The sequence below is a fragment of the Bombyx mori genome, chromosome 13, assembly GCF_030269925.1.
Source record: "Bombyx mori chromosome 13, ASM3026992v2".
In the NCBI taxonomy this organism is placed as follows: Eukaryota; Metazoa; Arthropoda; class Insecta; order Lepidoptera; family Bombycidae; genus Bombyx; species Bombyx mori.
Window position 1 is genome coordinate 12,593,667 of NC_085119.1, and position 23,288 is coordinate 12,616,954.

The 23,288-nt window shown below is 36.4% G+C and overlaps 1 protein-coding gene across 1 annotated transcript; it reads right to left on the reverse strand.

Annotated features, from left to right (window-relative positions):
* Nucleotides 1–13,842: 13,842 nt before the first annotated feature.
* LOC134200039 (uncharacterized) lies at nucleotides 13,843–18,312 on the reverse strand. Its single transcript, XM_062671960.1, has 3 exons — nucleotides 18,288–18,312; nucleotides 14,676–14,978; nucleotides 13,843–13,850 (listed from the first exon to the last, which is right to left on the reverse strand). The coding sequence occupies exons 1-3, from the start codon at nucleotides 18,310–18,312 to the stop codon at nucleotides 13,843–13,845; spliced, it is 336 nt and encodes a 111-aa protein (XP_062527944.1).
* Nucleotides 18,313–23,288: the final 4,976 nt, after the last annotated feature.

Consider the following 23,288-nt stretch of genomic DNA (forward strand, 5'->3'; position numbering starts at 1 on the left):
AAACACAAAGTATCAGAACCAAATTTTTTTTCGAGCCTCCCACGAGTTTCCCGCGCCCAGGGAGAGCGCTGGATATGTAAGACTCGGTGGCTCAAGATGTTATAGGCCCGCTTGCTAAAACACTCCACGTTTTTTAACGCACCAGGGCCGAGCTTCATACTTGGTGTCCGCGTCTAGGGGACGCGCGAAGTATGTCAGACTTGACGATTTCTGCAGATTTTGGGGGTAGACCGCGGGCCCAAGCATGTTTTTAGCCTTTGTATTGTCTCACCCGACGTTCGATCTCCGCCTGGGGTTAGAGCCCGGGCAGAAGGGAGGTTCCCGTTGTCAACACTACAACCAGACTCGCGGCGCACCCGTACCTAGGACGCCACGCCGGCGTCGGGTCGAGATGGAGTTTCAAAATACTGATTAAAAAAAAATGTTAATGCATTTCCAGTCTAATATACCCACGCATCCTCTTAATTTTTCAAATCGATTTTCCAATTCTTTAAAAATATGTACTACTAGCTGCACCCGTCCGCTTCGCTGAGCATTTAAAATTAATATTATTATTTCTCACCCCCCCAAATATTCTTATCATTAACGCCCCCGCAACTGGTGTAGGAAGGCCAACACTCATATAAATATTAGTCTATCCATTAAGTACATGTATTTTCTACATGTATACCACGTTTCAAGTCAATCGGATGCATGGTTCAGTAGTTATAACGGAACATCCGTAAAAAACCAGTGTACATTTATATATTAGTATAGATTAAACGTATTCTATGGCAACATACGTAAAAACGGACAATCAACCACAACTTTTCAACGACGTTAACGACCAGTTAAATTCCCCTACCTGGTTTAATAGATACAGCGTTATGAGGGTCACGAACAAAACTATAGCACTAAATATTGTATCCCGGCACAGCGCACGTTTTGCGGGCTCCAGCAAAAACTCGCTTGATTTACGGGTTACAGTTGTGAACTACGCAGGGCTCTCACTAGCAGCCATGAAACTGTTTTAGCGCGCTTGAGATCATTGTAGTCTAAAAACACAAAACATATTAATAAAAAGTAGATATTTCATCAAAAGGGAGACAGTTGTGAGTTCTCATGAGCACATTTGACACCATGGAAACAGATGTGTGATGTATTATCCTTTTGCATGCGGCCTATGCATAATCTGCCGAGTTTCGACAGCGCAATGAAAAATTTCGTTATTCACAACCCTTCACATGGATACAAAGTGTCAAAAGGCGCCTAGTTTTAGTGCCATTTAAAAGTGAACACGAAAGAGAAAAATTAATTGTCTTAGTAAGTCCCTTGTAAATTCAGAAAATATTTCCCACCATATTAGAAGGCTGTCTACTGCGACAAACGTTATTTAGAGTTGCAAAGAGGACATTCGGAAAATTCGGGGAATTAGCAACATGGAATTATTAAGTTACAACCCTAATTAGTCCAGGCAAAGGGCAAACCCGTTCGCTTAGCTCACAGAAATTTCACGATTGCTAATTAAAAACTGTATACCAAATATCAGAATGATTTGTGTAGTTATTGCTTACGTTTAGTTTGTAATTGATTTTTTAATCTATTCTGTTATAATATTGCATGTTTAACTCTGATAAAATTTAATAGTTAGTACCTACAACAATGATACAGAGACACATGAGATTAAATAACTCAATGAAGTGTCATTGAACATTGCTTGCTATTATCAATCGTTAATCACTTATCAATTACTATAATCACATCATAAATCATTTCGAAAATTGAAATTGGTCTAAGCTTCGTAATCAGCCTGGTTAATGCAATTTAATGAATGTTTTGTTACCTTCGTTATGTTAATGATATATCATAACGTATATAATTTAATAAGATTAAAATGAAACGGATAAGTTCAATCATGTTTCCTGTCGACTAAGTAGATGCTTAACGTTGTAAATACAGTAATTTATATATAGGCGATGTATTTTATTACAGATTAATGGATGCAAGGTCTGCGAGTCTTAAAACTGAATTTCATGAAAGACAGAATGAGTTGTTATATCTACTTATTTAATTTAATCTATTAATTTAAAGCTATTCGATTTCATACCAAAATTTAGAATATAATGTATGTAGATAAGTGAATAAAATATGTTCCAAATTTGGTGTTGGAATCAATCGGATTTGGCTTGGAGGATAAAGCAAAGTTGGCATATAAAATGCTCTGAGTTCTTAACGGAGCGATTTTGGTGGCGGTAATTTACGCTTCGACAAAGACTTAGTCTTTGCAACGCACAGGCTCTACAGGCTCCTCGCGAGGAGTACTATTCTCGTACATTGGCCGGGACTCCCTAATACTCCCTTCTTCTCTTTTTCTCAGTCGCATACTTCATTGCTGAAGGTCGTATCCCTGAAAGCCCTTCGTGGCTCTTTGTATCAGCTTCCATTTCCTTCCGTTTTCGGCTTCTCTCTGGGAAATGCTGCCTAATTCTATTAAATTCCATACAGAAGAGGGCCGTTCGAATCATCGGTAGCTATGTTTTCACTAATCCTTTGGTACTTCTGGGTTATTTCTTTATTCTGTACCGCATATTGCACGGAGAGTGCTGTGAAGTTCTTTGAAATTATCTCATTAGATGACGGGAAAGGGAATGTAAAAAAGAGATCTTTTTACCCTCGTATCGCAAATTATTTAATGATCTTTCAGTTTCATTAACTTTTAGCTAAATCTACCTTTAGCGACAATAGATTGGTTAAGATTGCGACAGACAGCGGATTTAGTGTGCTATGATGTGGTTGTACTTCTGTGTAGCTTCATGGCGATTGCGCTTTATTACATTTCAAAAACAGCTTAACTTGCCAGCTACCAGTGTATTGGTTATGCAATATGTGGCCAGTACTGTAGTAACACTGTTATATTAAGCACTAATCAATTGCACCGGCATTCGGAGTCGATTGATTGATCGTTTCTAATGTTCCGTTAATGCACATTTCGTGTAATCACCAACAATCTACGTTAATTCCATTCGAAGGTAAACAATTGATGTGGGTTTTGTTATTGAGCTGCTTGTGTATACGATGGTTTATTTTGGAGTGTTTCATAGTATTTTTACTATTACGATAGGGCATATCATAAGTTCGTACATATACTAACTACCCTTCCTACGTCTGCCGCGAAGTAAAATTTTCTATGCAATTATGTAAAATAACAGCAATGTTGATGTGAAACATTTATAGCCGCACATAAAACCGATTTCTGGCGTGACGACGCATGCCGTGGCGACGCGTCGCCATGCGCAATCGACTGTGCGATTCTCTCCCACTCGATCCGGCGTTAAGCCATCTCTCTCGCTACACTGAGCTCGGATACCTATAGTGTATACTCCGTAGTGTATACAGTGTTGTTTACTACAAGTACACATAACCTGTGTTTTACTTGAAAACAAACTATTTTTTCGTAATATTTTATTTTATCATTATGACATAATTATTTAGTTCCCTTCACACAATCACAATCTGTTCTTTTCTGCATATTACTTTTACAAAATAATGTCGATGTTTCACATCTGACAGGCGTCCCGTGACGGCTCACATTTTTTTTTTATTTGTATAATCATGTCATTAAAACGTTCAAAACATCAAATTAGACTTGGTTACTTATATTTATAGTTAGTTCTAGTCGAATATCCCTCTAACAATTTCTCATGCTAAAATAAAAAAAACGGTTACAAAAATGTTGTTTCATAAAATGAAATATTAAAAATAACGAATGTAGTATTAAGTCTTTGAAGCAATTTAGTATGAAACAAAGTATCTTTTACTGTTTTAAAATATCTTGCAGCAAATTCCACTCAAACTCAATTTAGTTAAGTAGACATATAATTCTGCTCTGGATACGCTTTTAAAATCGCTGTAACTAAACTTATTTGAAAGTTAAAACTCACTTTTTAAGATAAATTCAGTGGTCTTATGTAATAAATTTCATTGTAATATCTTATTTTCGAAAATCACAGAATTTAATTTTGCTAATAATAATTATTAATATCAGCATATTCAGGTCATATTCTGTCATATGTATATCCAAATTTCTGTCATCATGATTCTGGCAGCTTCAATGGTGCAATAGAGCAGGTCCTGATTGTTGCGCCGAGGGTTGTGGGTTCGATTCCCACATCGTGCAAATATTGTATAATTAACAGGCTTGTTTGTTCTTTGTCCGAGAGCTCATTATCTATCTACATTTGTATATATTTAAACATAAATAAGCGTTGCAGCGTTGGGCGTCCCCCTGCCCGGTGGACCGATGACTTGCGGCGATATGCTTGAAAAGATTGGATGCGGAAGGCGGAGGATCATTAATTGTGACGGACTATGGGAGATGCTTACATCCAGAAGTGAAGAGATATAGGCTGATGATGATGAAACATAACTAATATATGTTTATCAGTATCTGGTATCCATAACACTGAGAATCCTAAACTGGGGCTGGTTGTGGTTAATTTGTTGCTAGTAATTAAAAAAAAAACTTCTTGCGAATTCGATATATAGCGGCTTAAAGTGTGATGATATTTGTAAACTAACAAAGGAAGGTCCTTCATGGTTGTACGCTTAGCCCGTTTATTCCTAAATTGAGCAAGCCACTTTTACTGAAATAAAATTAAAGTTAACGTAATGAAAAATTGAGCTTTGCTGTTTGCAAATCAGGACAAAAGATTACTAGTATTACGGATTTTTTTTAACGGTTGCCAGATTTTTATCTAGCTGAGCCTGGTAATCGATATTTGCCAGCGTTCATTCAAACAGGCGGTGCCTCGTCTAGTATTAAGGTTATAAAAAAGGCTATAATATTTTTCTTCCTAAATTTGTTTGGTAATTCTTGATTTGTAGTATTTCTCCCAGTAGGATCTTTCCCATCTATGTGGTTGCTTAGATTAAATCGTTTTGACCGATGTACCTCACTGTTGGACTTTTTTTTTAATGTTTCTTCTCTTTACAATTTGTAGTAATTCATTAAAGATATTTCTATACTATTTTTTAACAGAAAACGTTTGCTTTATTTTATAAAGGTTAATTCAAAACTGAGTTATGTAGTGAAGTGTGGTGTTTAGTAACTTAATGAAAACTATTATTCCTTAGATTTAAGCTAAAGTTAGTTCAAAGTTTCAAGTCCTAGATTAAGAAGAGCCAGCTGTTCTTAATGTAGGTCACCTCCCGAATTGGTGGCGGTTAACTGTGAATGGTGAACGGTGGTAATGTACTCAATAACCCGATCCATAATCAAATGTTTCATAGCGTATTTAATACTTATAAATCAGTAAGCATGATTCTGAGAAATGACTTGCAACCTAAATACGTTACCATCTACATATATCATATTGGCTTGTTCTTCGGGAAATACCGTTTAACATAAGTTAATTATGAATATTACATATTACAAGTACCGAAAACCCTCGCATAACACGATAGACATATTCCTATAAAGTCCCGTGCTGTGTGTTATATGAGATTAGAAGGTAGCACAAAAAGGAGAGTATTTTTTGTACGAAACATCTCAACTATGTCTGTATGTATTTTTACCTATTATACATAAAAAAATAAGCAGTAAAATTTCGGTTATTCCCGTATTTTTTGTGTACATAGTGAGTGCATAATGTAATTTTCTAAACAATTTTAAACAAAAATCTCGTTATCGTGTTGTTGAAGTACCGTGTTATAATTTCTTTTCATGTCAGATAGGAACCGTGTTGTAAATACCGTGTTATGGGAGGGTTACATGCATTATATTTCTAGTAGATTTGGTTTTGCTGCGAGTGATGATCGAGTAGGAAACTATGACCATCGCCAAAAATAAATTTCGTTACACTTCCCTCAGCAACACATCTCAAGTTTATAGGTTCATTCATTTGGTTAAATATTTCATTTGGATATGTTGTGGAGATATATAGTACCGTGCTCTCTTCTTTTTACCGTTAGGGATCGGCACAGCATATCCTTTTTTTTCATTCAGGCCTATCATACGTCACCTCTGCACACCCTTCTCTCGCATATCCTCTTTCATATAGTCCATTAAAGTTTTTCTGGAACGCCTTCTTCTCAGATTACCGTATACATTCAGATGTCATACATAGATGGCACCGAGCATCTACGAGCAAAATGGGGTATCATTACTAGTATAGGTCTACAAAAGTCGCAAGGTTTCAAATTAAAGAGGATTCTAGATAACTTTTTATTTAAATACTAGGATCGAACCCCATAAAGGCTGTTTAACCGTATAATTTCAGATCAGTATCAGTAAGTATAAATAAGTGAAGTAGTAAGTTTGTAAACCGACAATTCATAAAAAATCAAATCACAGAACCTTGCACAATCAAAAAAGCGACACCCATCTCATTAGTTTAAAACAATTCTTTTTTACACAATGTAACTACAAAAAGTAATTATTAAATGGAAATTCACATAAGATTCCGTTTTTTATATAAATAAGATGACAATGATCGAATAATCAAACCGGTTTCTGTTAAGAATTCGCTTCATCGCCTTAATTAATTGTTAAACAATTGGGTCAGCAATTAATTAGGCCAGTATTTATGTTATAATTAGCACTTCATTTGTTAGGAATAAATCAACGACTTTTTTATTACCAACAGGATATTTTGACGACGTTAGGAACAAAAAAGTTAGAACTATTTTTGGAGCTACATATTTAAGATAACATAACATATTATATAAAACATAATTTAAGATAGGATAATAGACAAAAAACATCATCCACTGAAAGACTGTTTGGGTCAGCTATTATGTACCACGGAACAGCATCTCATGCGCTGGACAGAACACTTTACTAAGTTGCCGTCCAAATGTCAGTCCTAACCCACAGACGAAATATCAGTGCCTGGCTCGCCGTTGAATATACCCATTGCACCGCCCAGCTTTGACGAAATAGTAAAGGCAATTCTCTCTTCTTCATCGTTCCCTTACTGCTGAGGATCGCGACTACATGTTACGTTCCTCCACAGTGTTCGATCTTGGCTGGCATGGTATAGACTACCACGCTTTCTTTACCAGATCTGACCATCTGGCTGGTGTTCTGCCCACCAAATTAAATAAAATTGTTTAAAGCAATTAAACAGCTGAAACGAGGTAAAGCCTCAAGCATCGACAATGTTAATGCCGAAATGCTGAAGACTGATGCACCAAGATCTACAAGCTTACTATTTTTGCTTATCGTAAGGGTTTGGGAGACTGAGAAAATGCCGTCTCAATGGAAGCAGTGGCTACTCCTGAAAGTCCCGAAGAAAGGCGACTCATCTTCTTGTGACAACTGGAGAGTGTCACAAGACAACTGTGGCAACTGTGCATTAGACTTCTTCCTTGTGCATCAAAAGTCTTGATAAGATTACTTCTAAGCGGAGGAGGAGGAGGAGGAGGAGGAAGATGACATAATGCGGGAAGTGGTGACTACACCACGGGAACAACATTGAATGGAGCGAAAATATCTTAGAAGACCTTGAGTATGCGGACAACGTAGTGTTGATGACGCCGACTTTGGATCAGATGCAAGCAAAACTTGAGGACCTCCGTGTGTCTGCAGAGAAAAAGGTTTGGGTATCAACACCAACGAAACCGTCGACAGACGAGTAATATCAAAAAACACTATTCCTCTAAAGCTCCAAAGCTGTGTGTTGGAGTCAGTACAAAGTTTTACATATCTGGGGAGTTCCATATCAAATCAGTGTGGTTTGGAAGAAGATATAGAGACACGAGTCAGGAAAGCCCGAGGTGCGTTCGCGCAGTTGAAACCAGTCTGGGAGTCAAGTGTCATGACTCGTCGGATTAAGCTGTCCCTGTTTGACTCCATTGTCAAAAGTGTTCTCCTGTTTGGATGTGAGACCCGGAGTGTGACCAAGACACTTACGAACTATTGCAGGTGTTTGTAAATAAGTGCTTGAGGTCGGTACTCCGCATTATTCTGGCCAGCCACTATATCAAATAAAGAACTCTGGACTAAATGTGACCCCCATCACGCAAGACAATGTCCATCGGAAAAGGCGTTGGATACTTTGGAAAGAACACACTCTACAGCGCAGCGGAGTCAACGCAGCATGAATCGCGTTTGAGTGGCAACCGCTTGGCAGGAGAAAACCTGGTCGCCCTGTACATACTTGGCGACGCAGCGCGGAGAACGAGATGAGGACTGCCAACGTGACCTGGAGTGATATGCAGGAGCAAGTGCAAGACAGGGTCAAGTGGAGACAGCTTGTGAGGGCCCTATGTACCAGCGGGGTACCCTAGGACTACAACAACATATTTAAGATGCAAATAACTGCATTACCAGTAAAATGCTGAGTAATGCCACCACCTAACCCGAGATATGAAGTCGAGAATCTTTATTTCGTTATATAACGGGTGCACCACTTGGAGCGCATAGTGCTTTGGGGCGGAAAGCGGATGGTCCTACTCTGCAAGCTCACAGTATACAAAATTTATGCAAATTTACAAAACAAAACAGATTATATTTGTCAATAATTCAAATATCAGTTGATCGAAGTTTCTTGGTAAAAAACATATTCGGTTGTAAATCGGTCAATGTTCCACTGACAAATATACAATGATGAAGTATTATTGTTTGAATTTCAATACAAAAACAGCACACACACACAAATATTTTATAAATGTTCCCATATGTCTATGTAATCTATTGATAGACTTTTTGCTCTTTCACACTTACTGTGGTGGTAATTCGTTAACGATCGTGTAGCTTGGGTTCTTACTTAGGTAAATATTTTCTTTTATTAAGTCTTATTATATTACACAGTACGTAACACCGATAGAAAAAAAAACCGATAATTTTATAAATACTAGTGGTCCCTTAGTAGTCGAAATTCGACAATAATTGAGACGATACGTTTGAATATTATTATGTTTTTATTGTCCAAGACTATTGTACTTCTAATCACAGACTTCGCCAAGACTACACTATAGACAAATAATATTAAAGACAAACAATGTTCATCTATTCTCAATTTGAACACAGACTTTAAGCAATAACAAAAGTCTTTGACAATAGAATCATAATGGTGTACAAACATACAATTTCAATTAATTATAGTCGAATTTCGACTACTGTGGGACCACTAGTTTTCATAAAAAGGGGTACAAAGTTTTTGTTGCACGTATTATAGATAATCGTAGTAAAAAGTTAGTTATCAAATAGCTATTTAGTTGAGACCACGTTGAATCGACAATAGCAGTCTCGTCGCGTTAAAAACTATGAGAACCCAGGTGCAGTAGCCGACATCCGCACATTTCGAACTCAATTTGTGCAGACTTCAGCTCCAATTGTTGGCGAGTCCAATCAATTTTAATACGAGCTTGCCATGCCCGGGACACACTGTCGTTTCTGTACTCTAACAATCCGAAACTATCGGCCAATATTGTTTGAACCGAGCAATTTTATGTCGTTGCTGTTGTGTTAACACGTACTGCCTGTTCGGAGTATTTGAGGAATATGACATGAAAACTAAAATGTGTTCTGGTGTTTTCTAGATTCAGATTTATTTTCAATTTCCAGAGAGAATTTTTAGTAATTTTTCATTGAATTTTCCCTTGTAAGGCTATGGAGAAACAGTGAAGGTCAATGTTTTTATATCGAAAGAAATCGCAATTCGCGGAATTTTTATATCGGAGATTGATATCGAAAATCAGTTTTGTGTTGCCGTTGTAGGCGCGTTTAAAATTTTAGATTGAGAAGGACCAAACTACTGTTGGAGATTTGTTGGAGATTACCCTTTCGAGCGTAGCTGGAATGGCCCCTCAGGCTATAACTGCCTTCTACAGTACACCTATGGGACATGAAGGTCGAAGCTTTTAGTTGGATCGCACACGTGGCCTGGGGTGTAATTTGATTTTTCGATTCGCCACGAAAAAAACTAATTAAATTAAAAGTTTGCTAGTCTAACTATGTTGCAGTGTTTCATGTGCTTACGAATTGCTGATATCGTTCGGTAAGAGTAAAGTTTTAATACTAGCAAACGGGCTTACGTTAAGCCCACACATTATTTCAACTGTTCAAATAGTTAGATGCATAGCAATACTCATAGACCAGAGTTTTATCGGCTAACGGAATATTACCGTGTTTTTGTTTTTCCTAATATTATCGGTAATCTATTTTGTGCAAGTCCATAAAAACCCAATTTCGGGAGTTGTTGTTATACGATATGTTGAAAACTTGATATGTTTTCTCACTTTTATAAAAAATATGCGCATACGTAAATTTTTTTGTTCGATTCCTTGATTAGAAGTTCACTATAAGCCGTTACGAGTTTTTGGTGAACGGCCTGTGAAAAATACATGTGGTTTGATACATATTTGTAGAAGGTTTTTTTACTGGTGGTAGGACCTCTTGTGAGTACGCGAGGGTGGGTACTGCCATCCTGCCTATTTCTGCCGTGAAGCAGTAATGCGTTTCGGTTTGAAGGGTGGGGCGTTGTAACTACGGACGTTGTAACTATACTTGAGACCTTAGAACTTATATCTCAAGGTGGGTGGCGCATTTACGTAGTAGATGTCTATGGGCTCCAGTAACCACTTAACACCAAGTGAGCTGTGAGCTCGTCCACCCATCTAAGCAATAAAAAAAAAGAGATACATTGTAGAGAGAGAGAGAGATAGAATTTAAAATTTCTAGAATACTGGAGCTCCAAAAATGTAATTAATTATCGCGTTGATTACATACGCCATAAAATGTATCAATGATTAGTATTTCAAAATACGTTGTAGAATTTTTCATGTTGTTGAACATTGAGAAACGGTGGGGTAAGCGATATTTTTTCATTCTATCTTCTGCCTGTTATCATTACCGCAAACAATTAGACATTTAACGAAATAAAATATGTACATAAATTATGTAATACTATTTTTCTTACGAGACGTAAAACGGAACTAAATCATTTTTCACTAAGGACGTGTATACACCTGCACAAACCAGTCCCAGTTGAGCTGACCTTACAACATGATCGATAGCGACAAATATGTACCGCGTACATGGTATATTTTTTTCATAACCACGAGAAGATCGTTTAGATAAGCAAAATGAATTGTTATGCGGTCGCCAGGGAATTGTTATAACATATTACGTAACATTTGTTCACTTCCTCGAAGCAGCAATGTATTGTGTAATAATTATGAATAAACTAGTTTTGTTTAAAAATATGTTGATTAAATGTCATACTGATCGGAAAGGACCGTGGAATTAAGTTCTTTTCTGAATTTCATGGTTTGTGGCTAAATTGTTCTCGTCAAACATAACGTTAAAGAACGCAATGGTTTAAAATTAGACGCCTTATCAAAATTAGATACATTATCAATATTGTTAAGGAACTATGAGCTAAAAATAAATATACCTACAAACATGTTCAAGGAAAAATATATCGGCAGGATCTTTTTATTGCCTTTTAATATAGACTAGTTTACGAACCGCATGATGGTGGTAGACCAAGGCTCATGGGCATCAGCAATGCCAGGGGAAAAGCCAAGCATATATCCACCTAGCTGTAGTGTATATAACTATAGGCTGGGAACATGTCATCGGGGCTTTTGTATAAATAAAATAAATAAAATTGATGGTTATTAAAACCACCAAATATAAAAAAAAAAAATTAAGCAATGGGTGGCTTTAGGATAATTAAAGTTATTTTCTAACGAAATTGTATTTTAAAAACAATGAAATGAAGCACAGTATATTTAATAACTTAGTTAAATATTGGTTTTTACACTAAAATAACAGTTTATGACAACTTAATAGCGTAGTGTTCCATTATTTATTGAAAATTGTTTTTTTTTCTTTTACGTAAAAATATTCATGTCAATATTACACATAATATTTAACGGTAAATTATTATAGTATTGTGTACCTATTAAAGATTTTTTGATAAAAATTATATCCCATGCTTTATCCATGGTACACTTAAGATTTTGGTGAGTGCTCTGAGGAATTGTTCGAGATGATACCATAATCTCGTTTTTGTCATCGCACCGCCCGCCGCCGAAGTAGAGCTCATCTATACTACCTGGAGCCACTGCGGTCATCCACAGTGCGTTTACAGAAGGTCTTTTTCACCACGTACCATCCGGCTATTGAATGAGCTCCCCTCCACGGTGTTCCCCGAGCGCTATGACATGTCCTTCTTCAAACGAGGCTTGTGGAGAGTATTAAGTAGTAGGCAGCAGCTTGGCTCGGCACCTGGCGTTGCTGAAGTCCATGAGGGACGGTAACCACTCACCATCAGGTGGGTCATATGCTCGTCTGCCTACAAAGGAAAAAAAAAGATATTTAGTCGCAGAAACAAATTTATTGGAATAATATAACTATTTTACTTTAAAACGGAATTCATGAAATGTACAACGGCAAAATATAATTATAATAGACGTAATTTTGTCCGTCTATTACATAAAACAAATGTTTGTTTGTGTTTTACAGACACGTGCTTTATCAACTCGACCGAATTGAACGTCTCTATAGTTTTAGTTGGCAAACTAAGCCTTCAATAATAAAACGTTGTCTTTAAATACAAGAATTAAATATCAAATGCCCTTTGAACTTTATTCCGTGCCGGAGAATGCAGTACGTGACGCATAGACAATCACATTATCGCACGAGCGTAGAAATACGCGTATTTATAAATAAATAAAACGCAGATTTAATAAAAAGCGTGAATGGTGATCTTATTGGTAGCGAAATTGGCTTATCTTTGTGTAGATTCAATTTTATAAAGGCCAAAATGAATATTACGTATCTCGAAGTAAACAATTAGATTGTATTGAAGAAATGATCGTCGTCATATAGCCCGTGTTGATATGAAATTAGTCAAAGTAGCTTTGATTTTGAAAAATGAAGTACTCAATATTGTAGACCTACACATTTCTTCTATGTATGTCACGTAAAAGTGGCATGATTTACTTCACATGAAGTAATATGACGACATCTTTTACCTTCATTACATTCTTCTTTTATGTAAGTCTGAGACTGAAAAGGTCTGTTCAGATTCCAATCTTCTTGAACTGTTACTGGTCATTATTACTATAATTTAAATGCAATATTGGCATCCTCATCAATTTTCTTCGCCTAGCTTCTTCTAGCTCTTCTCTTCGAAGTTAATTTAATCTCTTCAAATCTTACATGTGTGTCGGTATCATCTATGTATATGTCAATTACTGCCGTGAAGTCATTGTGTGTTGCGAATGTGCAGCATGAGATGATAATTTGTAATCCCTTTTTTTTTATTGCTTATATGGGTGGACGAGCTCACAGCCCACATGGTGTTAAGTGGTTACTGGAGCCCATAGACGTCCACAACGTAAATGCGCCACCCACCTTGAGATACAAGTTCTAAGGTCTCGAGTATAGTTACAACGGCTGCCCCACCCTTCAAACCGAAACGCATTACTGCTTCACGGCAGAAATAGGCAGGGTGGTGGTACCCACCCGCACGGACTCACAAGAGGTTCTACCACCAGTAATTTTTCGGCTTATCTACTTCAATTGATGAAAAGCTAAACATAATTAAACGCCGCGTTTTTTTTGGTCCAAGTGTGAGCGTTCACTCGAAGATTTCCACTGTGATTTGCACGCTCATTCGTGTAAATCACTGTCCGTTAAAATATTACTGAACAAGAATGCGCCTATATTAACTTAAGTTTTTAGCTGATAATCTGTGGTTTCCTTGCGAGTAAGCGATCATTATAGCAAAGGTCGGGGGAAGGATTTGAAAGTAACGACTAATTGTGCGAAACAAGATCTTTTTACTGGAAATAATTACTTAAGTGTTTCAATAGTAACGTGAATTGTAGTGATTTCGTTTAGAGCATTCATTCAACTGCAAACAACACAAATAGTACTTAATTTTCTTGGATTGTCCTAATTATAGTTGTTTCGCGGAACTGTAAGTCGCGAGATTTACTTCTAAGTCTTTGTGTGGTAAACTTTTACCACAGGGCGATACTGTGAATCGTGCATAGAGCGTTCTGAGCTTATAGTTGTTATGTTAAATAGTGAGAAGGTTTGTATCCATTCAAAAATCATGACATTTCATTAGAATTTTCAGTTATCAATTTGTATTTTTTTTTCGGGCTGGGGGCCGAACCTCCTAAGAGGTATCCGTACCTCCTCCTCCTCCTCCTCGAGTCGTGTTCCTCATGTCTGAGAGTCGTGACCACCATCACCCATGAGCTTCAATCTTAGGATCTTTTTCCACTTTCCCCTGTCCACGGCGTCATGCAGCGCGCTGTACACTGTACTGTCCAAAGCGGTGCGGACCAACGAGTATGGCTGCGGCCTCTAGATCTGTTGCCTTCAACTTTCCCTGTGATCATAAGTTTTTCCAGGTTATCGCCGTCTTTCCTCGCAATGTGACCAAAATATTCGAGGATCCGCTTCAGACATACAGTAGACAGTCTGATTTTGATGCCCAGTTGCTTCAATATCGACACGTTAGTCCGGAAGGCTGTCCACGGAATTCTTAGCATGCGTCTCCAACACCACATTTCGAAAGCATCGATGCGCATTCGGTCTGCTGCTTTCAACGTCCATGTCTCAGCTCCATACAAGAAGATAGAGAAAACAAGAGTCCGCACCAGTCTGGTTTTAGTTTTCAGGTCTATCCCTCTATTCTTCCAGATCTTCTGTAGCTGAGACATCGCACTTTTAGCCATTCCGATACGTCGGCGCACGTCAGTTTCACATGAGCCTTTGTTGCTGATGCAGGACCCGAGATACACGAATTCGTCTAAAACCTCTAATCCAAGCGCCCCACTCAATCTTAGAACATTTGCACGATCCACCACCATTAATTTCGTTTTTGATCTATTTATGGAGAGGCCTAGGCTGTTGCTGATACGTTCCATTTTGCTGAAGAAAAGAGACATTTCAGATTCGTCTGCAGCTAGCAGGGTCGTATCATCGGCATATCGGAGATTTGTAATATGAGCTCCACCAATGCGCACACCTCCAAGAATCAAGAAAATCAAGAACCATACAATTTAAAAAGAATATTAAGATATATTCCGAATTTCATAAATAACCTTGAAAACCTCAACCTTGTTTTCTTATTCAGTTTAAAAAAGGTTTACAGTATTTCACTGATGTCGTTGTATGTTATTCAGTGGCTTTTGACCATAACATTTTCCTCCGTCTGATGTTAAGCAGTTATCTAAGCCGACAAATATAACAAAATCAATACTGGTTACCTTAAGACATGAGAGCAAATTCTCAATCAATTAAAAAAATATTATATTATAGCTTAGTGATAGAAATGAATAGGTTAATGATCACTATACTCGCGAGTTTAAAACCACCTATTAACTATAATGAATAAAAACTAAAGCTTTCATAACACGATACGAGATAACAGGTAGCCTAGAGAAAACTTTCCTATATCATTTACAAACTCCGTCAAACTAATTCTCGGATGCAGTTATGAGGAGAATCTAGACGCAACGTAGATGAAACCGAGCTCCAACAAAATTAACGTGAACCAAACTTTGTACGTGTCTGAAATAGTCACAACAAACTGTGAAATGTCAGTGCCGCGTTCGCCGACACGAACAATATCAATGGACCGCAAAACTTTATTCCCTTGTTTATATACCGTTTTGATTTTTATTTTTTCATTAAGCCAGAGAGTACGTTGCCATTCTACCTATTTACAACGCGAAGCAGACGTGCGTTCCGATTTAATCTGATCTGATTGAAAAAGGGTAACAGTCTCAAAAGACTACTCAACTACTCACTGGCAAAGTGGAAGGAAAGAGGCCTAGGGGGCGTAGTCCCTTGCGCTGGTCCGATCAGATTAAGACGACTTTGGACTCCAGCATCATTGTCGCTATCCACTGCGCGAATGACAGGAAGGAATGGAGGAATAGTCCTAACCAAAGTGCCCCGTAAAGGTCATGACTCACAGCACTGAGGAACACGACGAACGGAGGAGGAGGAGGATTGAAAAAAATACATTCAAGTGAGACTTAGATCTCATGTCTCGGTAATCAATGGAAATGATAAAAGTTTAACCGCCCATTTATCATGCGATCAGGGTTACTGATGGTATGTTGCAAGTTCGCACAAGTGTGTACTGTCAAGCAAACACGCATTTCAATTTGAAGAGGGTGTATGTAAGTTTCGACTTGGATGTTTTAATATATAATGGTCGTTCAACAAAAGGGAACATCTGCCCATCACCACCCAAAAAAATAGACGAACAGAAGTATGGATCGACGTGCAAATACACGGTATCTGTGAATAGCAACTTTGTCCGGGCGACGGGGTCAACGAGGTCAGAGTGGCCATAAGAACCCACGGGCATAATAAGATTGAAAACTTTACAAATGTTTTTGTGTGTTGTGTTTTTACATTTTAAAAATAAAACCAGAATTTATCTTTATCTAATCAGTGAAATTACGAGACGACAGTACAACAGTTCGTCTCAATAACCCAACTTTAACAAGATAATAAAGTACCCTTACTAAATTAATTGCTCAGTAATCTTTAAAATATTATCGTATCATTACCAAACTGGGAATATAGCTTAGCGCAACCATAAATCAAAGAGACGATTGCCTTGTGATGTCCTTTACACCTTTTTTTGGACGTAGACTGCAAGTTCACGATCTTGACCGTTATTGTATTTGTGAGACTGTGTTTTGTTTATTGTTGGCAGTTACACACGATGACGGACGATATAGAGGTTACTGCGCTGTTGATATACCACTTGTAATCCAAAAAAGTCCATATTTTGCAATGATGTGATGATGTCGTACCTTTAAATTAAAATGTGATTTAAATATAGGAATAAATAATATTATCAGACGCTTATTAGGGACGGTCGGGTTGGAGGTCGACCAAAGAAGAAAGGTCGACCAAAGAAGACAATGACGATATGAGAGAGAGAGCAGTGAGTGTTGAGATGACGGCTGATAGAAGAGAATGAAAGAGAAAAATTGTCTGTGTCGACCCCACCTAGTGGGATAAGGTGGAGAAAAAAAAGATGACAGCTAATAAGAATAAAAAAAATTAGCTGTGCCGACCCCACCTAGTGGGATAAGGTGGAGAAAAAGAAGAGTTTATTAGAGGCCGTGGAGAACAAATAACTTTACTTATTTATAAAATGACATACCATCTTCTAATTCATTATGGATCTTTATTCATTAAAATTTTATGTAGCAAGAAATTTATCAATCGATAATAGCCACGGAAAGGCGCTGTTGAAAAATTGGTTTCAGGTAGTGGCGGTAAGCTTTGATTCGGTGCTGTTATTCTAATTTTGTTTGTTTTATTTTTTGCAATTATCAATAGTTACTTCAACATAAATATAAATTCATATTTATAAAACATTTAAAACATGACTTCATTTTAAACAAACTAATACTCTGTGATCCGCCTTAGAAACTTAATGAAGCGAGTAATTAGTCGTCCATTTGTACAACTAAAACGTATATGCAATTACGTACGTAGGTGCTTCAGTTATTATAATCTGCTGAGCTAATCAAGGAAAGCCAGTTCACTATACATACCATGACTATAGAATGAGTGCAGTAAACTCTGTCCTGCCACTGCAAACAATGCCACATATTGGAAAGGGCGGCAGTATGTTAAGTTTAATAACATGTTAAAAATACAAATTTACGAGTTCTGCTGTTTTATTACCCTTGTATGCAGATGAGCATAAGGTCCACCTGATGGTGAGTGGCTACTGTAACCCATGGATGTCAGCAATGCTAGGGGCAGAGCTAAACCACTGTCTACCGTTGCGTAGATTATTGAATGTCGCGATTTGACGAACACCGTTTTACGCATCTTTTCGAATATATTCAGGTTTGTGTTAATAAAGATGACGTCGCTTAAACTCAAAATTTTTTTTTTTTTTTATTGCCCTTGTTGGCAGACGAGCATACGGCCCACCTGATGGTGAGTGGTTACCGTCGCCCATGGACTTCAGCAATGCCAAGGGCAGAGCCAAGCCGCTTCCTACCGCTTAATACTCTAGGTGCATACATTGGTGCAACCTATTTGCACTGGTAGCTGCGTGAATAATCCATGTTATGCGCACCACGCAATAATTCTACAGCGCATTTTTTATGAGATCGAAGTGCATATGAGATGTTAGTATAGAAATTCTTGAATTTCATAGTGTCGTAATGTTGTATACTGTCTATTGTATATAATAACGGCGTTAGTATTAAAACTTTTAAAGCAAATATTTTAAACAAAGAAGCGATCATAATTTCGCTGTATTAAAAAAAAAATCGGTAAACCAACTTACTTGTCCTACTGATCGAGTATATCATTGTGAACTGGTTATGCTTAGTACGTTCAGTTTCAACCCACTTTAGTCGGTTGCTTCTAAATAACTTGCATTAAACCGAGATGCTTTTGCGATATGTTTCGGATTACAGCACGACCAGGTATCAGATATTGTCTTCGATTCCTATGGCAATCTCTTTTTAAACCACATAGATTTAATATTTGCATAAATTAAAGGCTACTTAAGTTATTTATTTAATGTTTAAAGTCTAGTCTGCACGGGCAATAAAAAAAAGAAATAGTATTTAGTTAAACTAATAATTTATTTAAATGAGTTTTACGATGTTTTTTAGTACCTAATAATGCTTTAATGGGATGTGATATTATTATTTTTGTCTGCATATATACATTTAAATAGTAAATGGTACAAATACATATCTTTGCGGAAAATCTTGTAAGTAAATTCTTGCTGATTCCGTGTGGGTGAGGCTTGTTAAAATTATGACTTACTTTGTTACGGCTTTTTTATTATTATGTTTATCATTTAAAACTAACTTTTCGGTTTTCGCGAGTTTTACCCATATTTAATACTACTTGATAATTTAATTATATTATTTACTTTTTGGAATATTTATTTATATTATGTATTTGATATTGATTCGCTGGTGCAGTAGTTAGCGCCTCTGACTGTTGTGCCGAGGGTTGTGGGTTCGATTCCCACATCAAGCAAACATTCGTGTGATAATAATAATAATAATAAATATAAATAAAAATATAAATAAATATAAATATAAATATAAATAAACAACTTGCTCTGAAATATGGTTTAATATAATAAACAGGTTTGTTCGCCCTTTGTCTGAGTTTTTAGTTATGTATGTATATAATTAAACATATATAAGTATGTATAGGTTCGCGGGGATCCGCTGGATGCAGACAGCGCAGGACCGGTCTTTGTGGCGAGGCTTGGAGGAAGGTCTATGTCCAGCAGTGGACGACTGTGGGCTCTTAAAAAAAAGTATGTATGTCAGTCTCTGGTACTTATAACATAGGAAATCCTAAATTGGAGCCGGACGACCGTGCGTGATTTGTTTCCAGCTATTTATTATTTCCAATTTTTCGAATATTTTACAGTTTCCGTGGTCACAGACAAATGAAGTGTCACTCTTTAGTAACTGTAAAAGTATTACAATTATAGTGAAAGCTTAAAAATTGTTTTGATTAAAATTTATACAGCTTTAGAAGCTTAATACGAAATCATGGTAGACAATAGCTTAGTTTTGGCATTGACATTGCCAATGCATGTATATACCCAGTTGTGAGTTAGCAGTAATTCCAGTCAACACAATCACACAAGGTGTATACTCGCCTCCAAAGTAATGAGAAATTAAGAAACCTAACTATGGATGCAACTGCCTTTAACAGAAAATGGTTCTTATTTTTCTTGTTTGTCTATATGGGTCTATAAGATTGATATCTCAAATGAACACCATATACATCACGATCAAACGTATTACTGCAACAGACAAATAGTTATTAGATGTTACTAATGAGTTAATTGCATGAAATATTACGATTAATGAACGTCTCCTTAAGGCGAATGTTTTTAATCTGAAGTATTAATTACGTGAAACAATCCATTTTAGGTTCTTAAGTGTCAAAAAAAATGCCAATTTAGCTTTTATAATTAAATACCGTTGGACTTGAAATCGTACGACGTGAACTGCGTATGTTTTTTTGTATCGGATTTGGTCGTGTTTGCCATTTTTAGGGCACAATAGTAACACGACAAGAGCTTAATACGATTTAGTTTAAAAGGGCAAAACTAAAGCCTATAAATCATTCATTTGTAAAAGATTTATTGAGCCAAAAAATAAATAGGTGTTGTCGCACAATTCACAAACGGGTTTGAATATAAAACTTTAGTATCGTACGTTCTTACCTGTAATAATATTGAATAAATTTCATAGAAAAAACAACCTAAATTGTGACCTAACGAAAATCGTTTGAATTTTGATCAGTACTTGCGGCCATGTGTGCCCTTATTATTTTTTGTGAACAATTAACTTCAACTTTTAAAGCAGCTGTTTAATTAATAAGATTTTACAATTAATAGCAACAATAACAACAACAGATACCACACATATGGGGTAGATGGTTCGTTGTAACTGCGTAGCGCATAGATGTTAAACGATGAAGACTTTTTGTTATTGCCTAGATGTGTGGACGAGCTCACAGCCCATCTGGTGTTAAGTGGTTACTCGAACCCATTGACATCTACAACGTAAATGCGCCACACACCTTGAGATATAAGTTCTAAGGTCTCTGTATGGTTACAACGGCTGCCCCACCCTTCAAACCGAAACGCATTACTGCTTCACGGCAGAAATAGGCGGGGCGGTGGTACCTACCCGTGCGGACTCACAAGAGGTCCTACCACCAGTGAAACGTGATGAGAGTGACTATTGCTAAACCTAAGACAGTAGCCTTTTTTATTTCCCAGATGTGCTAATTCTTTAAAAGATATTTATGAAGTCGAAAAATAACTTCTAAAATCCAGGTAACTATGTGGAGTTAAAATTTCGTTATCATTTTTCGGCAGTAAAATGGATAGAGGTAATTTTTTACTTTAACACTATGGCTTTGACGTGACTGCATAAGTGTATTTCGCTATGCCCTTTTGTGTCAGCGCGAATGTCGCTAAAATTTACAGCTAAGGCCAAAGAACAAATTTTGGTGCAACAGATAATTGGGTGTGCCGTAAAATATGACTATGAAAAGTACATTCGTAAGTTTACAGAATGGTAATACATTTGACGTTGTGAATTTTGGGTGATTATCCGTTTGTTTTTAGTTTTAAAACGTAGTTTTTGCTTGCTTTCGTGTTTAATGTAAAGTCTCAAATATTTAGTTAATGAAAAAAGTTAAACCTAAACTTATCTATTTAAATAGGAACCGTTACTATCAAGATCGACAATGCCAGGTTTTTTTTTTTTTTTAGGAAGGTAGGATTACTGGTGCCCCTAAGGGCTTTACAGTTTTACGAGGGCGAGCAAATCCTCAGCCAGGAGGGTTGGGATTTGCTCACAGCTGCCTTCAAAGCAGACCTAACAGCTCAAGGACAGCTACTTCGCGAATGCATCTACTGCCGGATCGGAATCGCGACCTGCTGAGAAGATCCGGCGATAAGCTTAGCGGCCTGATGTATGGATTAGACATATGTAAATTCTGAGGGTTCTCTTGCATTAAAATATCAGAATAGACAACTGAATTCAATTCAACATGGAAATTTGGGTTTTTGTATTTAATACAGTTACCGTTTCATAAATTCTAAAGTAGGCTAATTCAAATATCAAGTTGATTTATGTATAGTACTTTTTTTATTGTCTAAGTGATCACAGCACTGTCAAGATTGTGCTCTTTATAGGGGCTCTTACTGCTCATCTACTAATAAAATTTACCTTGTTAATTTTTATGATTTTCATAAAAAAATATTGGTATGAAAAGTCGGTGTGAACAATTCATTATTAAAATAATTTTCTGTTTTATGGCGATTCTTAGTTTAATCTGCAGGACATCCTTTTATTTCGAAAGCATTAATAATGAGTTCTACCTTATTCTTCATTTATGATTTATTCATCTTCATTAATGTTTAATTTCATTTAATCTACTATAAGGTAGATTAAATTATATCCTCAAACTTTTATACATTAACGCACTAATATATTATAGTAGGTGGTTATATTTTGATCTAAAACGATCGAAAACAGCGACCTGTTTAATTCTGACAATCATTTGTAGAATGTTGAAATTCGGTCATGAATAATCAGCGTGGTCTTAAAATTTAAGACCTCAGCTAAATACTGACTGTGATTTACTAGTCTTGAATTTGGTTGTCTATTTGGCCGCGATTGGATCTAGTTATTTGAATAGTAGAGACTTTTAACTATTTCAATGAATAAGCTTTGATGTTACTTAAATTCGACCTCCATATTACGAGTATTAGCTCACATGGACAGATATATATAGATTTGTAGTATATACGTTAAAATGAGTGTAAATTAGTACAATCGCCCAAGACAAACAATTGTCAGCAGTTAAGGGTTTTAAAAATTGAAAAGTAGATGTTATTGTGCTGATGCGTGTAGCAAAGAAAATGCATTAAAATATGCTGTTGGTAGACGCAACGAATAAATGTATTAGAATTTGCTAAGCTTTGATAAGCTTTGATAACCTATAAAAAAAAAAAATTGTATGATAAATATAAATGTCTTTTCCAGGGTTATGGATGTATATTAAATATATTATGTATGTGTATAATAAAAATCTTAGATTTATATCCGTTATCTGGTACCTGTAACACAAGTTCTTTACGAACTTATCACGGGACCAGTTAACGTGGCGTGATTGTTAGTAAATATTTATTATTTTATTTATTCAGAACCATTAATGAACTAATGATACGACCTAAAACTGTAGCTCAAGATAAATTGGAATTAGTGGCAGAGTTGACTAGAAAATAAAGTTAGAATATCACTAGTATAGCAGGCGAAATAAAAAAAGAAAATGATTAATATATGTGGTCTAAATAATAAATTGATCAAAATTAAGCTATCTTTAAAAGTTTAGCTGTAACATTTTAGTAAATGCATAAATTATGTTTCGATAAAAAATCGTACGTAGAACAAAAACGTATGAGGTCAAAAATAAGCCCGTAATATATTCACGATGAATATTAAATCATTAACAAGTGGATTAAAACGCAGACTGATAAAATCGGAAATTCTCTACATAATTTACCTGCATGACAGATTGTCGCTACCGCCCAGGCTATTTGCATCGGCGCCTTTATTGTTTCCTGCAACATTTAAAATTTACGATGTTAGCAATAGCGCTTTCAGAAATATTCATTTTAATGTAACAAAAGCAATAAATAAATAGGCACTTCTTCAAAAAGAGTGAAACAGATTATGTCAATCTTCTCTGGTTTTTATAATACATAACTAAGTTTTTTATTTTT